Here is a 24,616-nt window from a genome sequence, read left to right as displayed (position 1 = left end):
CGGATTTTTCAAAAAGTTTAAATACATATCAACGAAGTTGCGGTTATCATCTGTTTGATACAGAGATAACTTGCATGCCGGGGACGGGCATAGGCTACTTTTATTCCATTAAATTAAAGAGTTCCCACGGGGTTTTTGAAAAACCTGATTTCTCACGGAAGAAGTCCCGGGCATCATCTAGTGTGAAATATACATGAAAGTGTTAAATATTATTAGTATTATTTGTGAAATGTTAAAAATTAAATGAATAACTTAAAACTGCATGGAAATTCACAAAAAGCTTAGAAGTTATTAGCGAATTGGCAAGCAGACAAACGGGATTGCAATTTTGTTTTACGCTAGGTGGATATCCTATCCCAATTCCTATGTCAAGCTTGACTCTTATCATATCCTATCCTAGGTAGGGTACACGCTACGGTCTCCCCTTCATTATCTAGACACAATGATTACGTGCCGACAGTAAATTATTGCTTAAAGTAACAAGAAAATATTACAGACCGAAAATTTTTATGGTTTTCCTACGAGTTTTCATAGATCTATAATTTACACGAACGTAAGTTTTTGTTATTTTTACAGACGTTCAACTTTTAATAGTACGGTGCGAAAGCAGTGAACCCGTTGAAGTCTTTTCAATGAAGATGAGATACAAAATTGTAAGGCCTGGATGTGGTCTAGTGAAGAAGCCTACTTACCGCAGAAACTGGTGATGAGATCCATTGGAACAGCAGAAGGGCGGCCGGCACGAGGTGGAGCGCAGGGAGGCGCGCGCGCGCCGGACCCGACATGGCTGCGCCGCACTACTACTGGCCGCGCGCCCTCGCGCCGGCGGCCGGGGCCCGCAGCTACTCCCGCGCCGCCGTCTCTCGCGCCGCGGGGCGGGGGCGCGCAGGCCGCCGCCCGAGGTCTCCTCTTTCCTTAGTATCCCGACATAAACGGCGCGCGCGCACGGGACACAAGCGCCGCGCGCTCCGGGCCATGGCAGACCACGTACTTTGGTAAGCTTCGATATTTATACTAACTACCTATTCTTGAGAAAATCTTTTTTGGTGCAATATTATATCTTTCGTTAGTATGTTTATGAACCTAATTATAAAAATAGTATTTCTTTTCAATTTTATTATTGTTGGTATAAATAGGTAATTGATTCAAAAATAAATTAATCAAATTGATATTTTGTGATTTTTTTACAGGTTGGTGGCTGCTTTGGCGTCGATTAGTGTAGTGAATCCGGTGAGTTATTTTATTTTTAAACATCAAATATTAAAACAATCATCGAATGATGTTATAGGTAGGTTGATAGATTTTCGATAAAAACCTTGCTGGAATTGGGGAGCGCCGGGACGCGGAAAGGGCATGCGAGCGGACTGGTCCGTCTGCTTAAATTCGTCCTTTTGCATTTCTTCAAAATGCGAACTGCGCCGGTCAGTCTATATTATATTGCAGCTATAAGTCTCACAATACATAATTATGTATATAAATTATTAGGGAAACGGAATATTATTTCCAATCTATTTCTTCAGATGTATCTTTAGTGTAACATAATGTTCATACGTGAAACCGACAAAGTTTATCACTCGGATGTTAAATGTCGTCATTGCGCAAACCGTCACTATAAAATAGTTAACAAATATAATAATTATAATAGGAACAAAGCAAATCTATATTTTTGCGTGATAAATTGATATAGTAAATTAAAGTCCGTAGATTAAATAATGTAGTAGGTAGGTTTATTGAATTAATAATAATCTACAACTTATTATGTATTTTAAAAAATTTTTTTAGATGTTTTCTTGAAGTATAGTATAAACACTATCATAAAAATTATTAAACTTATGTAGAGTTTATAGTTTTTTATTAGTTTATTGAATTAATAATAATCTACAACTTATGTATTTAAAAAATATTATTTACTTAGATGTTTTCTTGAAGTATAGTTAGTTAAAACACTATCATAAAACTTATGTAGAGTTTATTGTTTTTTATTGGTTTAAAATGCCTAATTTTTCTAATACCTAAGTATTTAAATGTGAACTACCTACCTATTTTAATTTAGTAAGGTAATTTTTTTTCGTATTAAATATAGCCTGTGTCACCCGGACCCTTAAAACGTATCAATTGACACCTCATTCATCAAAATCGGCCCAGTAGTTTACGCATCTACGCCAGAATCTGGATACAAAGATACATACATACATATGTACATACATACTTACATACGTAGACTGCTAAAATCATAACACTTCCTTTTGGCTTAGCCGCAGATGGGTAAAAATGTCAAAACTAAAATCATACAATTCCTCCCAAACCATGCCGAAACTTTGTAAAGCGGAAAATTTTAAATCATAAAATTATTATAGGTCGGTACTAAGTAGGTAGATATCTACTTTTTAATTACATGTCTGAAACAGAATAGAACTTTCCAGCTATGTTTTTATGATATGCATAAGTTGGTACTTATATTATACTTAAATGCGAAAATGAGTATTTTAGACTATCTGTTACCTATACCTACCAATTTCACGGCCTGTCCATGAATCCATCTAAAATATTTTGAATTTATTTTTTGGATATTTTCACTGTTAAAGTAAGTGATATTTATTTACTTAAAATACAAATAAGGCTATCAAAGTTAGGTACTTACATAATAATAATATTATAATATAAATATTAATAATTAATAATAATAAATATTATAAATTATAATTTATAATAATAGAACGTAGAACGTACAAACTGCTTGTGATAAAATACGTGTAATTTAAAATACCTATCTACCTAATATTGAATGAATTAGATTAGACTAGGTATAAAAACACCGGCCAAGTGCGAGTCAGACTCGCGCTCCGAGGGTTCCGTATTCGGGTATTTTTTTCGACATTTTGCACTATAAATCAAAAACTATTATGTGTAAAAATAAATAAAAATCTGTTTTAGAACATACCTACAGGTAAAGCCCTTTCATATTAAACCCCACTTGGTGTAGCTGTCTTACTTTGAAAATTTAAACACATTTTACTTATTTTTTTAAATAATGTACCCAAAAATTCACGGTTTACGGATTTATTCCTTTACTTGTGCTATGTAGCTATCTACTTGCCTTTCATGATTCTAGGTCAACGGGAAGTACCCTATAGGTTTTCTTGATAGAGACGGACGGACGGACGGACAGACAGACAGACAACAAAGTGATCCTATAAGGGTTCCGTTTGTCCTTTTGAGGTACGGAACCCTAAAAATACTTAAACTAAGTAAGTTTAATTATATACGTATGGCACATCGCAGTGCATGGTATCATCTTACGAGCAAAATGCATTCACAGCACGATATCGGGTATCTACCTACTACAGACACTATTTGGCACATACTATACCTAATAAAGTGATGCCAATCCATATTAATAAGTAGGTAGGTAGTATCAAATTATGTTCACCAATTAGACATGTCATTTTTGAAAATACAAAATTTATTTTAGAAAATCTACACTTACATATGATAATAAAACAGTAACTTAACCGTTTCTGTACATTAAATATATTTTGAAAATTTCAATTGGAGGAAACATTATTATCGATAAAGATGCTAGAACTTTTTAATAATTTTTGTTTGTCTGTCTGTTTGTCTGTATGTGCGCGCACCACGCAAAAATTGCTGAACGGATTCGAATATTTGGTACAGTGTTAGCTGATACCCTGGGTTAATATATTAAAAAAAAACCGGCCAAGTGCGAGTCAGACTCGCGCACTGAGGATTCCGTACTCGGGTAATTTTTTCAACATGTTGCTCGATAAATCAAAAACTGCTATACATAAAAATAAATAAAAATCCGTTTTAGGATGTACAGGTAAAGCCCTTTCATATGATACCCCACTTGGTATGGTTATCTTATTTTGAAACACATTTTAATTTTCTTTTAAATGATGTAACCACAAATTCGCGGTTTTCAGATTTATTCCTGTACTTGTGCTATAAGACCTACCTACCTACCTTTCATAATTCTAGGTCAACGGGAAGTACCCTATAGGTTTCTTGACAGACACGACGGACAGACAGACAACAAAGTGATCCTATAAGGGTTCCGTTTTTCCTTTTGAGGTACGGAACCCTAAAAATACAGGATAGTTTATAACCTGAAAAAATTAAGGATTTTTCGGGGATCAACTTTTTTTATCGATTTTACTTACATTTCTTCCCTATTAGTAACAGGTTTGATTCTGGCAAAACAATGGTATGTTTGTTTGTTGTTGGTTTGTCCTTTAATCACGTCGCAACAAAGCAACAGATCGACGTGATTTTTTGCATGGGTAGTTATACTTAGTTAAAGACCGAGAGTGACATAAGCAACTTTTTATCCCAGAAAATCAGCGTTCCCACATCATTTTTAAAAACTTAAATCCACGCGGACGAAGTCGCGGGCATCAGTTAGTTGCAGTAATTTACCTTCAGTAAATCAAAACCTTATTGAAAAAGTTAGCTTTTGTTTTATTCTTAAGTATCATAAATTTAGAATTAGTAGTTAGTATATATTTTATAGTGGTGACAGCCTGAGCCTAGTGGTTAAAACGTGGCCTTGTATTTGGAAGGTTTGATCCCGCGCGTGCTCTTCTAACATTTTGGAGATATGTGCGTTTTAAACAATCAAATATCACTTGTTTTAACGGTGAAGGAAGACATCGTGAGGAAACCCGCATTACTGAGAGTTCCCCGTAATGTTCTCGAAACCGTGTGAAGTCCACCAATCCGCACCGGACCAGCGTGGCAGTCTATGACCTAACTAATTACTAAACCCTTCTCAAGTTCTCATTCTAAGGTCGAAATCTATAGAGCGCACTTTGACTTTGCTTTGACTTTAGTTTCAATTAAAGCGAGACAGACTTAAAAACTTTTTGCTCCTTTAGCAACAAGATGGATGGAACAGCCCGTGGTCCGACTGGATGTCGCAGAACGAATACGATCCGCCCGTAGATGAGAACACATACTATCGCGGCTTGTCGAGGAGGCCGGACTTGCCCGTATCGCCGCCGCCGTCGCTCCCCCCAGAACCACAACCGCCACAACGTCAACCTCCGAGTTTTGGCCAAAACTTTGCTGTCTACGATCCCGAAACAAGAAGGCGGACAACGGCATTTGATCGCAACTGCACGGCACCCGGTTGCTGTGTGCCAAAATGCTTCGCCGAGAAGGGTAACCGAGTAAGTTTTTTTTTTAAATTTATTTATTCATATAAATTCTACAAGGTCCTTAATATTACGAACTCGCCTAACTGGTGGACCAGTTAGTTGGCGAGCTGGCGCTCTTAGTTATTCTCTGTTATTTGTAAATGATATATTTCCCGAATCTATACGAGATTTTTAAATGACCTTCAAAGATAGAGGAATTTCTCAATTCAGTATTCATGAATGAATACCAAAATGGAACCATTTGTCAAGTTTATTTTTTCCAGTCGTATTTTTGTTTGTCATATTCGCCATATTGAATTTTTTATAACGTCATATGGACATGTAGAACGCCTTTACGAATTCAACGATATGTTATTTATGAAAACCGAATGCAATTTTAAGGCATGTAAAATAATTAGTACCCTTAAAAACCCCACCATAAAAATAAAGTTTATATTTCAAGCTTTAACACATAAATTGCATATTTTTTAATCTACACAATGAGATCTTTAAGATACTAAACTTTAGTTTTTTAGTTTTTAGTCTTGTATTTTTGTTAGTCATATCCGCCATATTGAATTTGTCAATACGTCATAATATACCGTGATACGCGAAACGGATGAAGCTAAGAAGTAACGACGCCATTTACCAAAATAGAATGAGTAGTTTGGCAATTGTAAGGGAATCGATAAAGGCACACACATAACTGCCAAACACTATTGGTCCCTACCCGGTAGTCAGGTCAAAGTGATTGTTCAGTTACTAGGTTTTCTTTACTTATTATAAATAATTATTATAAATATTATAAATAATTTAATAGGAATTGTTAAGAGTAACTAAGCTTTTTAAGCTCGAAGATTCTTTTTAGCTTTTATAAAACACAAGTTCCTCCTATCATCTTACCTATTCTATCGATTCTTAACTTTAAAATTGGTAGGTATATAGAAAAAAAATATTATTTAAATCTAATAACATTTGAGACCTTTCATTTTAAGTACGAATTTTGTTAAAATAGGGATTTCCTGGCTCACCTGGACCTCAAGGACTGCAAGGTCTTCCCGGACATGAAGGACCAGAAGGACCGCAAGGTCCGAAAGGACAGAAAGGTCACGTGGGCCCACAAGGTCCAAGAGGACCAAAAGGAGAACGGGGAAAACCAGGAGCACAAGGTTTTATCGGATTGACGGGTCCCCCAGGCCCGCAAGGTGAACCCGGGTTTCCTGGAATGCCTGGTAGAGATGGATGTAATGGCACGGATGTAAGTTAAAAATCATTTTGCGGTGTTATGCATATTACAGGCTTGTATCATTGAAGTTAGTGGCCGAAACAACGATAGGTACAGCATTGTAAGCATAGATTGTTCCGGCTGTACTCGCATAGTATGTACATCATACATGCAACATTTTTGTCAGCGCCCAGCGAAGCCAAAATTATAATGATTGAATGATTAGATGATCATCGTTTGTAAAGATAAGAAGAATAATCGCATACATATAATACTCAAAATCGTACCTTTTGTTCTCATTACTTATAGTGCCCGCAAGTATAAATAAATAATTTTATTATAACTCCATTGTACCTACAATAAACACTTGTCTCCAAATTTGTGGAGTTCGCAATTTGCAAGATTATGATTTCTTTATAAAAATTGTAAACCGGATAAGTGCTTTTTTCGTAATCGGTGCCTATTTTTTCAAATATGGTTTTAAAATAACTATGTTTTCGTCGTACCTACTGAGCGCTGCCAAAATAACTTGTATTAACGAGTCACACATTTAGTTTTACACATTTGTATATGATAATATAATATTATGTGGCTTTCAGGGAGAACCTGGATTAATGGGACCTAAAGGGCCACAAGGTCCTCGTGGTATTCCTGGTTCAAAAGGAGACAAAGGTGATAAAGGAGAAGCAGCTCATATTGGACGGTTTTCAAAGGGACAAAAAGGAGAACCAGGGGCTGATGGTATGCAAGGCCCTCAGGGTCCTGTTGGTCCAACGGGTCCTGCAGGGTTACCTGGTCCTAAAGGAAATACTGGACCGTTGGTAAGAACTTTGCTAACTTATAATAATACTAAATACCATAAACCTAAGTAACTTGATATTAACAGAGGAAATTTTTTTATGGCACATGAAAATGTACTTCAAATGAGTATATATAAATACCAAGTCAATACCACAAAACTTATACAGCACATTTGTAACGTTCAACAAATTAAAGATGTAAATAATTTGATTGAGCGGTAAACATTTTTTTGTATCAAGGAAAAGTTAGGTTTAGCTAGGTCAGGGGTCTCAAAATTTATTAAAATAAGGGTCACACTGATTCCTTCACTAAGTGCAAAGGGCCAAGGCATATCTAGCTCATATTACGTAAAAAAATCATTTTCAATGAGAAAAGCTTTTACATTTCATTTTGTTTGTATGATCTACATTATAAGGTAGGCATTTATCAAGAAATATGGTGGACCAATTATGCTGCGTGTTTGGCCCGCGGTCCTTAGTTTGTTATTTTTTGAGCGAAAAAGTTAAAACCGAAATTTAAATAGTTACAATATTACAGTCACAACTCACAAGATAGATGTAAGGTGTAGAAAATAGAAATACGGAAATTTCACAAAGTTTTTTTGCAGTCTTAGTCCATACTAAACTTGTTTCTGCATTACAGGGCCCCTTCGGGCCTAAAGGCGACAAGGGTGCCAAAGGATCGGCAGGGCAATCAATTCCAGGAGATAAAGGAGATAGAGGAGACAGGGGTGATCGAGGGCCAGCTTGTCCAGGAATTACATTACCTTCTACAGACAGCAAGGGTGCTATCAAAGGAGTCCAAGGGGATATGGGACCAAAAGGAGAAAAAGGTGAACCGGGTAGAATGGGTGAAAAGGGAGACACCGGACCTATGGGAGAACCTGGATTATCTGGACAAATGGGTATTAAAGGAGAAAAAGGCCTTAGGGGAAACCCAGGAGAAAGAGTAAATATTTACCTACTATATTCAAAAAGCATTAATACATTTTTCAATAGAATTAATTAGTAAATATTGAACTTTCAAAGATTTTATTCCGAAATCCGAGTGTCATTTTCATTAATGTTTAAAAATAAAGATGTGAATTAAGTGAGGTTGCTTAAAAGTTTTTAGGTTTTTTTTTTTTTTATAATCTAAGCATCTTCTATTTTCTGTAACAGGGTCGCGATGGAATGTATGGTCCTACAGGACCTATGGGACAGAAAGGAGATAGAGGTTACGACGGTCTAGCTGGTCTTCCTGGCAGACCTGGATTGAAAGGAGAACCTGGCAAAGATGGAACACCTGGTTACCCAGGTTTAAAAGGTGTGCCTGGTCCTCCTGGTGGCCGAGCAGGATCGCGTGGACCTCCTGGACCACAAGGACCGAGAGGTTACCCGGGACCCGCTGGTCCACCAGGAACAGATGGTAGACCCGGAGACAGTGGACAACCAGGACCCATGGGACAACGCGGTGGTCCAGGTGAACCTGGAACACCTGGTACTGAAGGTCCGACAGGTCCGAAAGGAGAGAAGGGAGAACCTGGTCTTAACGGTTTACCTGGAGAAATTGGAGTAAAAGGTTACGATGGACCTACCGGACCGCAAGGGCCTAGGGGACCAAAAGGAGAAGATGGTATTTCGATACCTGTAAGTCTATTCATTACTTTTTTTATAAATTACTTTTCTCATTTCTAATGGAGAAGTTTCGTAAGCGTCAATATAATAATAAAGTACATTAAAAAAAAAAGTGAGACGTATTTAGTAACATAATAACCCAAATAATATATATTTAAATTTGTATTTGTATGTATAAAATTATACATATCTACATGCTTCAAAAATAAATCATTTACGCATTATAATTTCAGGGAGACAGAGGGAATAATGGCATGCCAGGCCTCCCAGGCGACAAAGGTCAGAAGGGTGAAAGAGGATATCAAGGTTTACGAGGTGTTCCTGGAAATTCCACTTTAGGTACACCTGGAATGCCAGGTGAAATGGGACCAGCAGGAGAAAAGGGTGAAAAGGGAAGTCCAGGCTATGATGGTGTGCCTGGTACCCCCGGCCCGAAAGGAGATCTTGGTGGACGTTGTAATGAATGTTGGCCTGGTGCCCCTGGTGCAAAGGGGGATCGTGGCGACGATGGACTGACTGGACCACGCGGAGAACGTGGGCCGCAAGGCCCAGTTGGACTACGTGGCGAAAGGGGATCTGATGGTATCAATGGTCTGCCAGGAACGGCTGGTGCACCGGTACGTACCTTGTTTTTTTTTTGACGCGATTATAATAGTAGATAACCCTTGGTGTTCCAATAATATAATGAGAGAGATTGAAAGCAGTAGCTGTACGAAGGTGGGAAAGGGAGGTGAAGTTTTCTTAACTGATTAGTTTCTTACAAAGGATTAAAAAAATCAGAAAATGTATGGCGGATCAGCTAGCTTTTTGTTTTGTTTTTAGTTTTAAACAAATTAATTATATTCTTTACATTTTTAAAAATTATATCTAGGGTGAACGAGGCGATGAGGGACCAATGGGACCAGAAGGAGAAAGGGGAGCTGATGCAATTATTCCATCTAATTTAGTAAAAGGACCTCCAGGAGAAAGAGGTGCACCGGGTGAAAAGGGTGTCATGGGTCCTAAAGGTGAAAGAGGTATCGATGGCCCAACTGGAGATCGTGGGCTCAATGGTATGCCCGGACAGAAAGGCGACATGGGTAGAATGGGACCACCTGGTTTAGATGGTATCCCTGGATCTGATGGTACACCTGGCACCCCGGGGGCAAAGGGAACTTCGCTAAAAGGCGAAAAAGGCGAAATAGGTGAAGAAGGCGAGAAAGGTGATAAAGGGTATGAAGGAAGATCCGGGCTTAAAGGTGAACCAGGACAGTGCCCTCTCGAATTAAAAGAACGAACCAAAGGAGATAAAGGAAATCCTGGAGCACCTGGCCCTCAGGGGCCTATAGGTATAAACAATTTTTATTTCATACAAATATTGCACTTATTCATTTATAGCGTTAAACAATCTTTTTTGACTAAGGGCCGGTTTTTCAATCGTCAAATAACTTTTTTTTAATTCATTATAGGCAAACGCTTGACTTTTTTTTTACTTTGACGCGAACTTTTATCTGAGGAATAAATTTGACGTATTGACAGATTTCCTATGCAAAACTGTCAAACCCTCAAATTTATTCCTCAGATAAAAGTTGTTTGTCGATAGAAAACCGGCCATAAGACAGCTAAATTTCCTTCAAAACTTTTCTTGAAATATGTCATGATCAATAGTTCAACGATTTAGAATTCACTTCACGTTCAAAACGCGACTAATATTGCTATACATATTGTATATTATTATTAATATAATATTCTAAAACATTTGCTTAATTATAATGACTACTAATACTCTCAGTACAATTTGAACCAAGTATAGTTGCTAAAACTCCATGATAGCTGTTTTAATATACTTAATAGAAACTTTTCGTAAACCTCCATTATTTTAAAACCATTGAGATTTTAATATTTAAAAAATATTTTTATTTAGGTATGCCCGGTCAAAAAGGTGAACCAGGTCAAATGGGTTTAACTGGAGAAAAGGGGCAAAAAGGTATTACTGGACGAGCAGGACCAGTTGGCCCACGAGGCCCACCAGGCCCTAAAGGTGACAAAGGAGACCTAGGAGCAATGGGATTCCCAGGAACTGCAGGCGAAACAGGGCCAAGAGGTTTTCCAGGAATACCTGGCTTCAAAGGTGATAAAGGTGAAATAGGACCATCTATGCCAGGACCCCCAGGGCCAGCTGGATTAAAAGGCGATAAAGGAAATGCAGGACCTAGAGGTACACCTGGAATTCCTGGCAATGATGGGCCTCCAGGACCTATTGGTTTACATGGAGAAAAAGGAGATATGGGCTTTGTTGGACAACGGGGCTTCTCCGGACCTCCAGGTCAAAAAGGAGAGCCTGGCCCAATTGGTCCTCACGGATTTTCGGGTTCACCTGGTTTACCTGGAAGAGACGGACCGAAAGGACAACAGGGTTATCAAGGAATACCCGGTAAGCCGGGAGTTATTGGGTTACCTGGACCTAAGGGTGAACCGGGGGTGCAAGGACCAGATGGTCCAAGGGGTTTCCCAGGCCCACGTGGAAATCCAGGTTTAGCAGGACAGCCTGGGGTTGATGGAAGCCAAGGTGAAAGGGGTGAAAAAGGCGAAAGAGGTTATCCTGGACAGCCTGGGGAACGTGGTTTTGATGGTCCTTTAGGACCAGCAGGCCTCCCTGGATTAAAAGGGGACCAAGGCTATCAAGGCCCACCTGGAAACCCTGGCAGAACCGGCCCTATAGGAGATAAAGGAAATATGGGTTTGCCAGGTCCAAGGGGACCAAAAGGAGAACCTGGATTTGCAGGAGAAAAGGGTCAAAGAGGAGAACGTGGGTTCGATGGCTTAAGAGGATTAGATGGTATGCCTGGCAGGGATGGCGAAAAGGGAGACAAAGGTGAATACGGCCAACCAGGATACGGGTTGCCCGGAGCTCCCGGTCCGAAGGGTGACGCAGGTCTACCCGGGTTCGATGGTGCTAAAGGTGACATGGGGCCCAAAGGTGATAAAGGAATGCAGGGACCAACTGGACCAAAAGGAGAAAGGGGGATTAACGGAGAAGCTGGCCCACCGGGCACTCCTGGTTTAGATGGTATTCCGGGCGCAGCTGGCGAGAGGGGTCTGCCTGGATTTGACGGTGAAAAAGGAGACCGAGGCGATAGAGGTATCCCTGGACGTGATGGCTTAGATGGATTAAAAGGTGATCGTGGAACACAGGGCGCTCCAGGTTTAACAGGGCCTGTAGGATTCACTGGAGATAAAGGAGATCGGGGATTACCTGGTCTATCTATAAATATTAAAGGAGAAAGAGGTGACATCGGACCTCCTGGTATACCAGGACTTCAAGGTGAAAAAGGTGATAGGGGTGACGAAGGACTTCAAGGATTACAAGGAGAAAAAGGGGAACGTGGCTATGCTGGGGTTAAAGGAGAAATGGGTCGATATGGCCAGATCGGAATGAAAGGTAATCATCATGTTCTCGCATTATTATTAGATTTGAAAATTGTTGACGAGCCTTTTACAACTTATGCTCAGTTGCTTATTTACGATAGCTACACTATGATAATAGTGTAAAGAAGTAAAGTTTGTAAGTTTGGATGTAAGAGGCAATCTCCGAAACCTCTCATCTGATTTCAAAAATTGTTGCCCTATATTAAACCTATATTATTCAAAATGGAAATTATGTACGTAATTAAAATAAAAACATACGTAAATGTTACATTAATTAATTATTGGGTTGCACGCATGAATATTGAGAGATAGATTTGTTGAATTACTTATCTGCGCCTGATTTTATATACTTATTTGAAATAGCCCTACTTACCTAATTATTATATTTTTCTAGGTGATAGAGGACCATCTGGCCCTGCAGGACGGCCTGGTCTTACAATTAAAGGCGAAAAGGGTTTACCTGGATTACCAGGTAAGCATGGTAGACCCGGATTACCGGGTGCGCCTGGGGAAAAGGGAGACCAAGGCTTGACAGGCCTTCCAGGACAAACAGGACGGCCAGGAATACCAGGATCTCCTGGCATGCAAGGAGAAAAAGGAGATCAAGGACGTGAAGGAATTGCAGGACCACCCGGTTTTGATGGAAATCCAGGAGCTCCAGGACAGCAGGGAGTAATGGGCCTGAGAGGTGAAAAGGGTGACAAAGGAGCAACAGGTTTTGGTTTACCTGGAGCTAAAGGGGAACCAGGTCCTCCAGGTATTAATGGGCAGCAAGGGCAAAAGGGTGATAAAGGAGAACGTGGTTTTGATGGTCTTGTAGGACAACCCGGAGAAAAAGGTGATCAAGGTGAGAAAGGAGATCGAGGCTACCAAGGACGTATAGGATCACCAGGTTTATTTGGCCAGAAAGGTGACAAAGGTGAAGCAGCTGCTATCGTGTATGGCGATAAAGGAGAACGAGGACCTCAGGGTCCACCTGGCTTAGCTGGAATTCCAGGGCGTGACGGTGCCCCAGGTGCTAAGGGCTTAGACGGTAGTCCGGGAATGAAGGGTGATGCAGGACTACCAGGACCCATAGGTCCTCCCGGTCCTCCAGGACCTCGAGGATTACAAGGCTTACAAGGTGAAAGAGGTGATATAGGACTTACTGGACGACAAGGCATGCCTGGTACTCCAGGAGCACCCTGTACGAATACAGATTACCTGACAGGAATTTTACTAGTTCGACACAGTCAAACTGAGATTATACCTCAATGTGAACCCGGCCATGTTAAGCTATGGGATGGATATTCTCTTCTGTACATCGATGGTGATGAAAAAGCACATAATCAAGACTTGGGCTTTGCAGGTTCATGTGTTAGACAATTTAGCACCATGCCCTTCTTGTTCTGTGATCTTAACAATGTGTGCCATTATGCCAGTCGCAATGACCGGAGCTATTGGTTATCAACGAATCAGCCTGTTCTCATGATGCCAGTAGAAGGTCAAGAAATCGCTCCATATATTTCGAGATGTGTAGTCTGTGAAGTTCCAGCCAACGTTATAGCGGTTCACAGTCAAACTCTAGATATTCCAAGTTGTCCACAAGGATGGAATTCATTATGGATTGGATACAGTTTTGTTATGGTAAGTTTAATCTAAGTCTCTATTTAATCCATACTTCCTTCCATACTTAATTTTATCATAAATGCAAAAGTGTCACTGTCCATAGGTTGGTGTCGGTTCGTTTTTTTCGTGTACAGCTAACAGAGCTGTACACGAATTTTTAAAAAAACCTAAATCACGTAGACCAAATTACGAGCCTCCTCTATTTGGCACAGCTTGCGTCCCGGGAACTGACATGACTACATCTTATGCCGAAAAATCAAAATGTTCCTTTGGGATTTTTAAAAACCTAAATCACACGGACGAAATCACGACATCATCCCCTTGTTACCTATACTCAATAAAATAGTTGGAATATTAAGTTAAGATCAAAAATAATCTTAAAAATTAAGATTAAGAATAATTAATAAAAAAAAAAATTAAAAGTCAGATTTTCTGAACTCAGTTTAGAACTCAGATTCACTTTATATAAAAATGTTTTAGCATATTGGAGCTGGAGGACAAGGCGGCGGACAGGCATTGGCTAGCCCTGGCTCGTGTCTTGAAGACTTCCGAGCAACACCGTTCATCGAATGTAACGGCGAAGGTGGGACCTGTCATCACTTCACAAACGGACTTAGTTTCTGGCTTACAACGATAGATGACAACAAACAGTTTGCGATGCCAGAACGCGAAACTCTGAAGTCTGGTAGACTCTTGCAACGAGTATCTAGGTGTGCGGTGTGCATAAAAAATACAGACAGTTCTCGGCCGTACTAATCGATAATATTCAATTCTTTTAATAGATAAAATACTCCGAATATAATTTAAGGTCGCAATGGTTTTCTTCTCATGTGTCCTCCAAAGTTACTTGTTTGATTCCGGACATAAATCATTTAATTCAGCTGTAAAATTACATTATTATCTGAAACCTCATTTTTGCATAGTTTTTTTGCCAACTATTATAATAAAGTAAAACATAGTATGCCTACCTACTTAACATTTACCTAAGCAGCACTATTTCGTGAGCTTTGTAATATAGAATTTTATGAGTAAGGAAATATAATTAGTACAAACTAATCAAATTATCGAATTAAACCAAAAATTTACTAGGAAATCATGATTTCGAAGGTGTCCTACATTTATGGTGTACTTACCTAATGATTTTAGACTTATTTCTTTGACGAAATAATACACACTGCCATTTCCGAGTGCAGTGCGCCGCGCTGTTCTTTTTAGAACTTGGCTAACACACTATTGTGTATCTAGATGTAAGTATAAAAGTACGGATGCATAATACCAGTGAAATTAATTATTACCTACTCCTACTAATTGTACTGAAGTGGAGATTTATCGACGTGACTCGACGAATAAATCATCGTGATGTGTACCTTAACGTAATTTTATACATGATTAAGAGCTAACCTACTTAGATTTTTTAAATATTCACCAAAGCTATAAACTAGGGTTCAATATACAGATTACAGAGTGACCGGTAAAACGTCACAATCTAGTTGAAGGGTTGTTTGTAGGGGGGGGTCAAATGGCCCCTCTCTACTTAAATATCTTTGGGAGAAAATGGTCCGTTTGAGTTAAGATTGTTTTATGTTTTTCAAACTAGGAATTGTTTATATTACTTATAAACTCACGGGTTTCGGATTTTTTTCCTTTACTTGTGCTATAAAACATGCCTACCTATGTCAACGGGAAGTTATACCCATAGATATGTAGTTATACCCTATAGGTTTTGACACCCTTGACAGACACGATAGTAAGCGAAGTAATCCTTTATAGGTTCCTTTTTCTTGGAGATACGGAAGCCGAAAAATGGTCGATTTTTACCGTAAGGTTTTATGGGTCATGAGATATTATATTTTGACCTCCCCTACAATCCACACAAGAGATGTAACGTTTTACCTGTCACCTGTATATAAGAATATTCATGTAGGTATATTGAAAAACTCTAGATTATTTAATTATTTGTACATTTAAGTACTTATTTTGTTGTTTTAAACGAATGAAATAGGTACAAAACTACGTTTACGTTTGCTAGGCATCGCTTATTTCGTATTTTCTCATTAAAGTGATTAATTTGTACCTACCTATCTAAGTCCTAATGTATTTTCACTAGTCACAACTTATCTAATGTCTCTAACATTTTCCTTTTGTGCTAAGTTTAAAAGTTGTATTAATATGGGCAATCAATAAACTACAGCTACTTTCCCTAGGTATACTTAAACAGTAATAAAAACTAAAATTGATTTTAATGATAATAATAAAAATAATAATAGTCTGTTTGCGAGGCCTTTTTTGGCCGTCTGACAAAAATCTGTAAAAGTTATTTGTCGGGCGCCAATAAGGTCCGAGCTTATAACGGCTGGGTTATGCCCGTCCTCATGTACACCTTTGGCGTGCTCAGTTGGACTCAGACCGAACTTGACGCCCTGGACAGAAAAGTCCGCACGACTATGACTCTCTATCGCATGCACCATCCAAAATCGTCTGTGATGAGATTGTATATCCCCCGGAAGTGTGGAGGTCGAGGCGTATTAAGCGTCAAGACCATGCATAACCGGGAGATATCCAATCTCAGAACCTACTTTGAGACGATGAGGGGGTCCCCCATGCATAGAGAGGTCATAGAATGTGATAAAGGACTCACTCCACTATCCTTAGCCAAAACCGAGTGGCAGAAACCGGTGGTACTTAGCACCTCTGACCGGGAGACCGTATGGAAGGAGAAGGAGTTGCACGGACGCTTTTTTAAAGCTCTTAATGAGCCACACGTAGATAAAAAAGCGTCCGTGCAATGGCTGCGCTTTGGTGACCTCTTCGGGGAAACCGAAGGGTTTGTCTGTGCGATACAAGATCAGGTGGTTAAGACGCGGAACTACCGAAAGTACATTCTGAAGGATGGCACTCACGACATCTGTCGAGCTTGTCGCCATCCCGGCGAGTCACTCAGACATGTGCTTTCGGGATGTTCGGCGCTTGCCAACACTGAGTATCTGCACAGACACAACCAAGCAGCCAAAATCCTTCACCAAGAGCTTGCTCTGAAGTACGGTCTCCTGGATGAGAGGTTGCCGTATTACAGGTACACACCGGTGCCGGTACTCGAGCGCGACGGAATCCGGCTCTATTGGGACCGGTCCATCATCACAGACAGGACTATTCTAGCGAATAAGCCTGACATTGTGGTGGTGGACCGGGCACAGTCGAGGGTGTTTTTGGTGGACATCACCATTCCATATGACGAGAACCTCGTGAGAGCTGAGACGGAGAAAAAACGCAAGTATCTTGATCTGGCTCACGAGGTTTCCGACATGTGGCATGTGGAGTCCACCGAAATCATCCCAATCGTCATATCTGCAAACGGGTTGATCCCAGTCAGCCTCGCTCACCATCTGAGGCGACTGGGGTTCCGTGGCAGTTCGCTCGCAGCCAGGATGCAAAAAGCGGTCTTGCTAGACTCGGCTAGGATAGTCCGCCGCTTTCTCAACCTGTCGCCCTGACCCCCGGCCGTTTGGTCTCCCCTGCCGGGGCGTAATCCTCCGCCCGGTACAAATATGTATTTATGTAAATGTGTATGTAGGTTTATTTATTTTTATATATGTAAGTATATTAGATTATCTTTGGCTTTTATATATATCTATTTTGTAACCGGGCGTGAGAGTAAGTTATATCTATAATAATAATAATATTAACAGTAGGTACTTAGTACAAATCATTCATCTAATTGGTATTTTAATACTACCTAGGTACCTATGTATTTAAACTTAAATTGTATAAAAATGAAATAATACATTAACGTAAGGTAGGTACTTACGAATAAGTAGGTATATTGATAATATTGAGTTATTGAGTTTGTTTTGTATTCACAAAGTGTAATAAATCCATTGGTATACCTAAGCACTGCCACGATTGTAGATAGAGGATAGACTAATGTTACATAGATAGATATATTATTCTGAATATTTTAAGTCATTTTAATAAATAATTTATAAAACATATCAACATGTTATTAATTTCAAATAAGTTTCTTTTTTCCCAGATTTAACAAAAACTGCATCAATAATTATAACAATTTCAATTTTGCCGCCTTATAAAATATACCTATGTACTTAAGTATCTAAAAAGCAGTTGTAGAGTTATCGCCAAAAACGCGAATTTTCAAAAACTATCTTCTAAAGAAGAATGCTACATATAGGACCATGGTTTTACCCAGCTTAGTTCTTGTCTACATAATGAACTTTTTAGAAGGTTTAGGACCAGACGTAGTCCTAATAATATCATGGCTTACTAGATGTTACTGATAACAGGTAGTACCTAGGTAATAATTAATAAATTATAGCTCGACTAGAATAATATAATCTGAATGGTCTGTTGAACAATCTTCGCTCCGCTACTATTGTGGATATCGCGGGCCAGCTTGGTGGTCCCTATGCTCTATCCACGGATAAAAATTATTATATAGGACTCTCTCTGTTACGTAATCCCATACAAATGACAGCCAAAAATCTCAGTGGGCGTTAACCATTTTCGGTCACCTACCAATTACAAACCACAATATGTTTTCGAATTGAATTTCGAATGCTTTATGAAAACATTTTTGAATCGAATTTTGAATCTTTTTTGAAAACCAGTTTGTGATTGGTTGGTACACCGAAATAGTTAACGCCCACAGTGAGATTTCGGTTTCTGTCATATGTATGGGATTACGTTACAGAAAGATACTAACTTCTTTTCGCTTCTTTCCGGGGATAGAGTTATAACAGGTTTAACAAATTAATGGAAAACTATACTCTTTGGAAAAACCAATACCGCGGCGCCCAGAAATGACTGGTCGCGTGCCAGAAGTTAGAACACGTTGTAAAGTTCAAAATACGTGTTAACATTAGTCTGCAACTGATTTGCAAACATTTTTTAATCGGACTTTTCTAACACTGCAATATGCAACGGATGTGCAAATATTTTTTAATCAGGCTTTTGAACATTTATTTAATCTGACTTTTGGAATATAAAATTGAAAGAAAATTACTGTATTTATTCCTAGTAAAAGCAGATGTTTCAAGAGTGAATGGGCTTTTAGCTAGATATTGTTTGTTTAAAATAACCGTCGCCATTCTAAGGTCGCCATCGTTATTATCGACTTACGTTTGATACGTTTCTAAAGTTACCCGTGACAGCTGTAGCTTTTAACATTTTAGAGTCATAGGTGGTTCCGACATGCCGTAGGTTTGAACATCATCAGCTCTTATGTAGTTGATGAAGGGATATGCGTATGTTCCAATTTGATCGATTCGAAATTTAGTATGCTGTTAATTCAATACTATTACTTACAAAAACATGGTAACCATGACCTGATGCTACAGCATGACCTGAAATCTGCGCGATACACTTAGTAGTATACAAGTAGGCTTATGGCACTTTAATTCCGCCAATGGCAGTATCATCCTCACAGGTTTATATAAAAATCTTAACTTGAAAGGGCTAGGCCAGTTTAAGAAATTAGCTCTAGTATCGACTAATTCTCACAAATTAGTCGATAAGCCTACGACGGCCTGCCCGCGAAATTCAAATTTAATTTGGTTTTTCGCAATTTGTAAACTAATACGACAACTTAGGCTTATGGCATTCTGATTCCGACAGTGGCAGTATCATTACCAGTATCAGTATTCTCACAAATTAGTCATTACTTTAATTAATTTCTTAAACTGGACCTTTTCAAGTAAAGATTTTTATATAAACCTGTGATAATATTGCCATTGTGACAAATAAAATAACCATAAGCCTACGTTGTCGTATTAGTTTACAAATTGCGAAAAACCAAATTAAATTTGAATTTCGCGGGCAGGCCGCTCTCATGACCCTTAAGTCTAGTATCGACTATTCTCACAAATTAGTCGATACTAGAATTAATTTCTTAAATGTAAACATAGTTACAGAGTAATTTATTGTGAATATCAAGCTATGAAGAAAGCTATTTATATTGTATCGCTGTATGATCGGCTGTAATGGCTGTAACAGTCGTAGCAAGCGCAAATTAAGAAACATAACCTGTCATTTATAAGTATGATTATGGTATGATTGTTTTGCCCTTTTGTCCCTTTCGGGTATACGCGACTGACAAATCCACCTTGATTCTTTATCTGAGATCCTGACCAAAAGCAAGAGCTGGAATCCAGAGCCGTTAAGCCAGTTAAAAAACCTGAATCACAGAACACGGGTGAGGTGCTGTGGCGAGGTGTTATCTATTTGTCTATGAGCGTACCTGAAGGAATTAGGAAACTGTCATGTAGCGGGAAATAAAAAAATGAAAGGAAAATTAATGTTTATAAAAATATAATTATTATTTAAGGTTTATTAAATTTGCTAAACTTTAATTTTTGTAAAACTAAGTAATTTTCAACATGTTTGAATGGGCTTATAGTGGTGCTAACAAAGCAGTCCCTCGAAATGTCGGTCCTGAATGTGCATATTTTTTATCACCTCAAAGACAAATAATCGAAACTTTATTGGTAACAACCACTTGCGTGTATATAATTGTAAGTATTTTAATATTAAAAATACTTATGTATACCTAAATATTTTTTGTGCAAAATATTAATAACAAGATTTGATTTATCTTTGATACGCATTTTAATTAAATTAAATTTTAACATATTTGAAAAAATATGACTGATGAATTTATTTATTTTGTATTTATAGGTCAAAACATACCCTAAGTTACATATTTCCAAAGAAGTTTTTTATGTGAAAAGTGATAGAGGTGGAAAAAGATTACTTGTGATACTATTGGCTCTACTATGGGGCATGGAAATTGGTTTTAAATTCGCATCACAAACTGTTATTTATTTGTTAAATCCATGTCACATAACAACTTTGATTCAGGTTAGTATTCTTACATAATGATTGTTTATAAGGAAAGTTTTGGACACATACTTAGGTAGGTAAGTACATAGTGTTTCAAGATTTTTGATTAAATAATAATCTATGTAATTTCAGGAAGGTTTAAGTACATTAGCATCTTTATGTATGAGAAGCTGTATGCATAAATGTGTATCTTGATTGATTGTGAATTCTTAGGAACTTACCTACACTATCAAAAGTTTAAAAAATATTTTTTGTTTTCACATATCCTGAAGTACCTGACTTCAGGACATGAAATAAAATATCAAAACATATGAATGATGCGTGCATTTGAAGTCGTTTTTGAAAAAAAGTTTTTTTAGTAACATTTACTCCTACTGGAAACAATGAGTTGAAAACCCTTCCTCAGAGGGGGTCTTCCATATAAAGAAAACCTACATGCAAAACCCTGGTGCACTTATTTGAAATCTATTGTAGTAACCTCTTCTTCCATATGGTAAAAGAGTGACAGCTGCAATAGATAAAAAATTGTCTAATTTTTCTCTTTTTCTATTTAAGGGTTTATATCTAAGTGCATGTCAGCTCCAATTGTCTAATTTTAATATTTTGTTTATTACAGATTTATTTATTGGCTGCTCCGCCCAGCAAGACTGTCACAGCCTTATTTCGCATCCATCTAAACTTGTTAAATGGCCCACTACTAGCTTTCCTATTTCCTGAAACTGCCTCAAGAACTGTTAGTAATATTATAATAAATATTCTAATTAGAAGTTTCTCATTTTTTATGTTAAATTTTTTATTTGAGTTACTTCATCACATTATAAATGATGATTATATGTAACTTGTCTAAATTATTATTATTAAAGGGAAGCAATTTTCTACCAGTTATGGCCAATATAAATCATCATTCCGTCATTTTAGACTGGTGTCCACAGCTAGACATACACTTCAAGCCATTGACATACACAAAGGAGCAGTTTTGTTGTTAGTGCTCAACTGCTTGGTCTGCTTGCTGCAATTATTACCACAGTCATCATCAGCCTACCTAGTGGCAAGCTGCCGTGCTGTTTATTATTTGGTGCGTAGTCACCCCTTAAAAGCCTCTATTCTCAGCCAGCCCACTAGCCACTTCAACTTTCACATTTTTGTCTATCTATGAATGTGTCATTAAAACAAGTACCATGTCATTTGCAGATGCACTACCTGCAAATATGGTACTTGTTTTAATGTTGCTCACTCATTAGTCATTTTACCTTACACTAATAATTATATTTATTTCACTAAATTTTTTTATAATATTATGATGAAAGCCCCTCACCAAGTCTACTTTGATGCACCCATTTCATATATCACATTTCATGAAACAAATAAATTTTTTAATATGCCATAATTCTCATGTGTACATTATATTGATTCTTTTGCCATTGATATTTTAATGAAAACACCACAAAAATGTGAGTTGAGCAGTTTTACTTAATGTATATTTTTATGATATTATCTATTTTTTTTAACTGACACATTTGTATGTATGTCTACAATTGTCTCAAGGATTGAACCGATTTTCACATTTTTTTTGCCATTATTCTATTTGATGCTGGCTTAATATTTTTAACAGGTACATTTTAAGTTTTTATATGCCATTTTATCAATTAAAAATTGAGATGGATTTTCCTGAACCCTAGTGTTTTAAGAGTTAAATTATTCATCCATACTAATTATTTACTTATAAATGCGAAAGTGTATCTATCTATCTTATTTATTTTAAATGTGAAAGTGTATCTATCTGTCTGTCTGCTAGCTTTTCACGGCCCAGTTAACAGTTCAACTTATTTTGACATTTGGTACTGAGTTAGCTTACATCCTGTTTGCGGACATATTTATCTTTACACTTTTTATCCTGGAAAATCAGAGGCCCATCTGTTTAACCGATTTATATTAAATTTGGTACAGAGGTCGCTTGCACCCTGGAAATTAACATAGGCAACTTTTTATCCCGAAAAAGTAGTGTCCACAGGATTTTTAAATCCATGCGGACGAATTCGCGGCCAACATCTAGTTTTACATAAAATAGTTTTATTTGAATATAAAGCTCATTAATATAATAATTAACAAAGTAAGTAATTATTAATTACAAATAAATTTTTAAACAAATATTTAATTAGATTTTAGCAGAAGCAGCATTATATTGGATACAACATGGAATGATGTTCGTGATACCATATTATTTGTTAAGGATTGGTGGTAAGTTGCTGATACACACTGCTATGCATATTTAATTTTTGTTTATTTTATTACATTTAATAACATCGTTTTTTCCAGGTGTATATAACATAGAGCCATTTTGGGATTTTAATTGGGCAATATTTAGCTACTGTCTTAACTTACTCTACCACTTTATTATTTTGCAAACTATTGCAATAGTAAGTACCCAAGTGATCAGACTTGATTAAAAATTAATAATGTTGATGCATACCTACTTCAATGACCTAATATTTTTTATGAATACCTATCCATTTTTTTACAGCCAGCCCAAGTTAATTTAAACCACATGCTTTGCCCGGCAATATTGGATCCGTTTGATGGACCCTGGTATCGGATTGCTGCAGTGATTCATCAAGCTATCCTGTGTCCTTTGCTTTGCAAACTATTTTGTCTTGTCGCAGATTTCTTTCTCACAAAGTTCCCTCCTACAAAAGTTAAGCCACACATGAAAGATCATTTACATGATAAAAAATTAGTTAACTAAAATTTATTTTATTAAAGCAATAAGTAATTACTCACTTTCTATACCACTGTAGCCCTTCTCTGGGTTGGCCTTTATGTTGTGATATTTGCGGCTGAATCTCTTAGGTCAATTTAATTCGGAATAATATCAGGAATAAAGGATGGCAATAAAAACAGGTATCAATATTTAGTAAATAATATAATAATTATATTACCAGGTCAGGTATTATAAAAGCTTTTAAAGCATGAAGTATAAATTAAGGAAAGCGAGATAAGTGAATAAATAGTCTAACCTTGAGAATGAATTAGCATAATATAATATATAGTCCAAATCTCAGCACGTTGTTTGTGTTTAATCACATAAGTTTGAAGTTTGTGTTTAATCACATAAGTTTGAAAACCATTAAATGTATTAATTACTATAATATTATAATGTAATGAAAATAATACTGTTCTTTTAATTACATTGCCCTAAAAATGTGTCCCAAAAGTTTTGATTTTTTGCAGATATCAGTTTTAATTGTGTGCACACAATGACATTAACCATAGACATGTTACATTCATATTGACTAAACATTTGCGCTAAGTGATGAATAACACAGGAGATACAAAACGCAAGACTGCCGACTGCCGTCCTAACAAAGAGTGCAATAAGTCGAGTTTTTGGGCAAATTGACTTAAGACCATATCCGTAATCAGGAAAATGAGCTCTATATTTTCGCCTTAGACGTCTTTTTTGTATCTTCAGTAGTTTCGGTTCTGTTGGTTATCAAAACTGCAATATGTAATATTACGATTTGTAAGTAGCTAATCATAACCGCGAATATCTCGAAAGTAGTCGAAACCTAGTTATTGCTCTCTTCGTTAGGACGGCAGAAGAGTAGAAGAGATAGCTACTCTACAGATGTGACGCAAGTGTCATAGTTTTGAATCTTCACAATACATATAATATGTAGGTACAATGTACATTTCAAGATGTTTAATACCTACCATTAATTGTACACAATACTCCAAACTAAAATTATATTTAAATAAGTATATTGCTATCCTTTTAATAGCACTAGTAGACCTGTCAATAGATTGTGTGTACAACATAATTAGCCACACTCTACTCTTGGACTAGTGGTTCGTGACAGCTTTTCCGCACACAGAATTCCACTAGACAAGTCTAAGTAACCTGTATCTCGTGCGCTACCTGCATATGTATGACGTAGCGCGCGAGCACATTG

The 24,616-nt window shown here is 37.5% G+C and overlaps 3 protein-coding genes across 4 annotated transcripts in view; 2 read left to right on the top strand and 1 right to left on the bottom strand.

Moving 5' to 3' along the window:
• Positions 1-814, bottom strand: part of LOC123870714 (collagen alpha-1(IV) chain-like) — a 43,108-nt gene extending 42,294 nt beyond the window's left edge. The window contains exon 1 of the mRNA XM_045914129.1: positions 693-814. Coding sequence (XP_045770085.1) covers positions 693-785 — 93 coding nt within the window. The 5' untranslated portion in view covers positions 786-814. The remainder of the gene's footprint in view (positions 1-692) is intronic.
• LOC123870632 (collagen alpha-1(IV) chain) lies at positions 784-15,967 on the top strand. The gene is made up of 12 exons (XM_045914012.1): positions 784-995; positions 1,191-1,230; positions 4,896-5,189; positions 6,172-6,414; positions 6,981-7,202; positions 7,825-8,130; positions 8,343-8,810; positions 9,032-9,415; positions 9,670-10,126; positions 10,702-12,219; positions 12,601-13,832; positions 14,295-15,967. The coding sequence occupies exons 1-12, from the start codon at positions 784-786 to the stop codon at positions 14,568-14,570; spliced, it is 5,652 nt and encodes a 1,883-aa protein (XP_045769968.1). The 3' UTR covers positions 14,571-15,967.
• Positions 15,968-20,042: 4,075 nt separating this feature from the next.
• On the top strand, positions 20,043-23,834 carry LOC123872191 (transmembrane protein 164). Of its 2 annotated transcripts, XM_045916402.1 has the most exons (6): positions 20,044-20,338; positions 20,502-20,684; positions 21,283-21,399; positions 22,826-22,904; positions 22,983-23,083; positions 23,188-23,834. In XM_045916402.1, the coding sequence occupies exons 1-6, from the start codon at positions 20,204-20,206 to the stop codon at positions 23,407-23,409; spliced, it is 837 nt and encodes a 278-aa protein (XP_045772358.1). In that variant the 5' UTR covers positions 20,044-20,203; the 3' UTR covers positions 23,410-23,834. The 2 variants fall into 2 exon arrangements, with proteins under 2 accessions (XP_045772421.1, XP_045772358.1); XM_045916465.1 differs by lacking the exon at positions 21,283-21,399 and having other exon boundaries at positions 20,043-20,338.
• The last annotated feature ends 782 nt before the right edge of the window (positions 23,835-24,616 follow it).

Source organism: Maniola jurtina, chromosome 1 (assembly GCF_905333055.1).
Source record: "Maniola jurtina chromosome 1, ilManJurt1.1, whole genome shotgun sequence".
Taxonomy (NCBI): Eukaryota; Metazoa; Arthropoda; class Insecta; order Lepidoptera; family Nymphalidae; genus Maniola; species Maniola jurtina.
The sequence above is the reverse complement of the archived record's forward strand: the minus strand, read 5'-3'. Positions and strand labels throughout refer to the sequence as shown.